We start from the raw sequence: 3995 nt of genomic DNA on the forward strand, positions 1-3995 counted from the left end.
GATGATCCACCAAGAGCTCTTGCCAGTCCCCTCATTCTGGACCCGCATGAACCGGCTGTGTAGCGAGAGGTTGTGTCGGATAGAATTCTGTAGAGAGAGGAGGGAAAATGTGGAATATGAGCCAAAATGGTCTGAAAACTGAGCACCAAGAAGAAATAGTTGATCATGCTAATTTTTAAATGCCTGCATGACCCTCCATGCCTTGGAACTAAATGACATTGCAAATGGCAAGTTTCCTATTTTGGAGGTGGGAGATGGTTTCATATTCAGGGGATGATGGGACTATATAAGCTCACTGACAGTTTTTCACAAATTCCGAAGTTCTGTTGTCCTTTCTGTAACTGTATTTCCTATACTGAAGTTCACACTTTGCAACAAACCTCCCTGGCTCTCTGATGGTAATTAATCACCCAGGTGCTATTTTATTCTCCCCTAGTGTATAGGCAGCATCTACATTTTCTTAACAACATCTAATGAACTCAGAACCGCTGTGAAATTTTACCTATGACCATCTCCTCCAACCAAAATTTCACACCTGATAGATGTAAGAAAAAAGCAATCCTACTCTGTAGGATTTGCTGAGTTGGCAGAAGTAAGCAAGTCTCCCATTCAAGTATCTCATTTATATAGATACTCCCCCATTCAAAGTAATGTGGTCTGAGCATAGTCACTTCCTTCCAAAGAGTACAGTAAGGGAAGGGTGGGGGGAGTAACTATATAGTGGAGAACCTGACAAATGTGATCTTAGCCAGATGATCAAGGGCAACATCTCCAAGGATAAGTCATGTTGATACTATCACCCCGTCTGACCATGAGAGAGAACATCCGACAGATCCCAAATAAGGGACATGTAACAGAGGCCTGTCCAGTGCCATAAGGAACCTAAGGAGGCATGATGACTACATGTGGTGTGGTGTCCTAGGTGGATGCTGGAACAGAAAAAGGACAGGAGGTAAAAACGAAGGCAATCTGTATCGATACTGGTCATTCATTGTGGCAAATGTACCAAACTAATACAACATGTTAACGATAGGGGAAGCGACACTGGGCATATGAGAACGCTCTATAACAGTTTTGCAAATTTTCGCAAATCTAAAACGATTCTAAATTTAAAAGTTTATTTTTTAAAAAGAGAAATAGGGCCAAACATCCCCTAAACACTAATGACTATACCCATCTTGCAAGAATCCTGCTGGCTTGGTAGATAAGCCCAGTTGACAGGGATGACCCAGATCCAGTTTTATCTCTGCCACTGACCAGCCACGTGACCCTGAGCAAATCATGTAATCTGTCTGCTGTAGGTTCAGTAACCCATCTTCATGATAGCCATAACAATATCCAAACCATCCCTCCCTGACAGGGATGATGCAAGGACGATATATGTTAATATACTTCAGGAGCCTGTCACGCTACCAAGGCAGGGTGTTCCTGCTGCTACCGTCAAGTACAGGGTCCACGACGAGAGCACACGCCTGGTGCGGGCTCATTCTAACCTGTAAAATGCCTCAGGGGCAGCAAAAGAGAGGAGTTGGTGGTATTCTCCACATTTGGAACAGCACCCGAAGGCCAGATGAGTTTGTATTTCCAAGTTAAAGACCAAAGGTATTGATGCTGTATATTAAATATGAGCAATCCTAAATGTTACCCTAGTTTTTTAAAAATTGGCAATCACCATGTGTATTTATGTAGAAGATGATACAAATACATGTGTTCTACCAAATGTTTTTAAAACACAAAGTCAGCAGGCTGTTACCATAAGTAAATAACTCAAAATACTCACAGTGTTTCCCACGTATATGTTCCCTTGCAAGGAGGGCCTACGTCTTAGGCTGGGCAATGGCATTAGCAGCCCTGGGTCATATAAGCTGGTATTTCTACCACAGCCATAAAGACACATTTGAGAGAAGAAATAAGGCAACATGCTGAGTATCTGATGAGACGAACTTTGCCCAAGAGACTATCTATCCTGCTTCCCTTTTACTCTTATGGTTTTTAAAAGAATAATGACGTCTCTGCTAATGGTTCAGAAATTACGTTTCTTTAAAAAGGAAAACACTTTCTCAATACAGTAGATATAAAGCATGCTCTTAAAACTCACTCTGCAGGGTTCAAAAAACAGGCGAGTGCAAGGTGGTCCTACTACTGAGCACTCAGATGATTAGATATTTTAAATAAAAACTTAAACTCAAGCCTCCTGGTGAGAAAACAATAAAGTCCTAAGGCTATGCGGGGCCAATGTGGACACTGGCCTAATTACTCCTGCCCTGGCCAGGCTCCTTTGCTCTAGATGTTGAAAAGAGTTCATACCAACACCCAGAATTAACAATGAGCAATCATAAGTTTCCAATGATCCCTCCTTTTAAAAAAAGCATTTAGGGAAACAATATTTTTTAAAACGTATTTTTAGTTTTGCCAATTCTAAGTCAACTGAGAAAAATAACACACCTTACAGATCTCCAAAATGCCCTATATGGATTTTCTAATGGCCATCTATTACTGCAACTCTAAACCCCAACAATGTATGTGTGCAATTTTATAAAATTACAAGCTACAATTGGTTAACATTTGGAAACAGAAACCAAGCTTCTGTTTGCCCAATAAGGGCATGTGGTAAAGGGGTTGGGATAGCCACATCCAGGACCAGAACCACAGGGTGTCAGGGCCCTAATTGCAAGGGTGAAGAAGAAATGAGAGCCTGACTAATTATAGCCCTGTTAGCTACTGGGCCACAGGTGTTAGGTTCATTGTCTTTAATCCTCACAGTAAACCTGCAAAGGTGGTATCAGTGCCCTCACCATAGACATGAAGGCTCAGGCTGAGAGACTTTAAATAACTTACACAAGGTCACACAGCTAGTGCCTATAAGAACCTAAACGGAAATGTGTTTTCCCAACTTCAATCCAATGCTTTTACCACAACCTTTCACACGCCTGTCACCAAAGTATTCAGATGTCATCACTTAACCTATCTGCTAACATTTACAGAAAGAAATGTCTGAGAAGGATACAAAAGCACAATCTTATTACTGTAATTTTGTTTATGAAATAGTTAGTGATAATAATTTAGTAGGTATTTCCCTTAAAAAAAAAAAAAAAGTCTCTCAAAAGAGCAAACCTGAAAGCGAAGACTCACTCCAGAGCCCGTGTCTGCGTTTGCTAGTTGGCCATAACATTTATTCTAAGGGGAAGACAGCAGCTACCACACAAACCAGTGTTAACTACCCTTGGATTCTGAAACAAAACCCAACTTATTAAGTGGGTGATTAGCGTTGGGGTCCAATCTTTGCTCAACTCTTCATTTTAGAGGTTATTAGCAGAATACATTTCTTGAGGCGTATTGCCTACACAACACTCCGACAGGCTTTTCCAGTTACTCTACTGAGACAACACAAATAAATACTGTGCCACCACCATCCTCACAGTCCCCTAAGCATACAGGCTGGCCAGCCTTCCATTTATAAAATCCACAATCTGAAGGTGGGGGGGCCTAAGGCCAATAAATATGGCCCGTCCGTCCATTTCCAGTTCAAATGCCTGCTTCACCCCATCCAGGTCAGAGGCCAGCAATGTGTTCTGGTTTTCTTCAAAGGTCATGATTCAAATCACTAGCTTCTCTACCTAAATTGTGGTAAAGCACAAAATAGGTAAATAACAAAATGCCAGATAAAATGTCAGAACTGCAATATTTTCCCACCTTCCCTGACAACAACAGTTAATGGTGATATGATTTCTGTAAGATTTCAAACTGCCCCTCCCTCACTTCAATTCTGGGAGTGAAGGAATGGGATTTATAAACACAGACAAGCCAAGTGTAAAATCCTCTTATGATGTATACTTTAAGTTCTCTAAAGAACTCTCCATTAAGGTCCGTAAATTAGCTCCCAATTTAGTGTGTGATTTTTTTTCTACTAATTCGTATATTGTGCCAAATGGTCCACATTTCTAAAATTTAGTTTGGGAGTTGGGAGCTGAAGGTACAGGAGAAATGCTTCAGCA

At 41.1% G+C, this 3995-nt stretch overlaps 1 protein-coding gene across 2 annotated transcripts in view; it reads right to left on the reverse strand.

The window, feature by feature from the left end:
* FOXO3 (forkhead box O3) overlaps positions 1–3995 on the reverse strand; it is a 97074-nt gene that overhangs the window by 18921 nt on the left and 74158 nt on the right. For both annotated transcript variants that reach the window (XM_015572725.1, XM_015572726.1), the window contains exon 2: positions 1–87. This exon is cut by the window's left edge and continues 1361 nt beyond it. In XM_015572725.1, the coding sequence (XP_015428211.1) occupies positions 1–87 (87 nt within the window). The remainder of the gene's footprint in view (positions 88–3995) is intronic.

This window comes from Myotis davidii, unplaced genomic scaffold (assembly GCF_000327345.1).
Source record: "Myotis davidii unplaced genomic scaffold, ASM32734v1 scaffold68, whole genome shotgun sequence".
NCBI lineage: Eukaryota > Metazoa > Chordata > Mammalia > Chiroptera > Vespertilionidae > Myotis > Myotis davidii.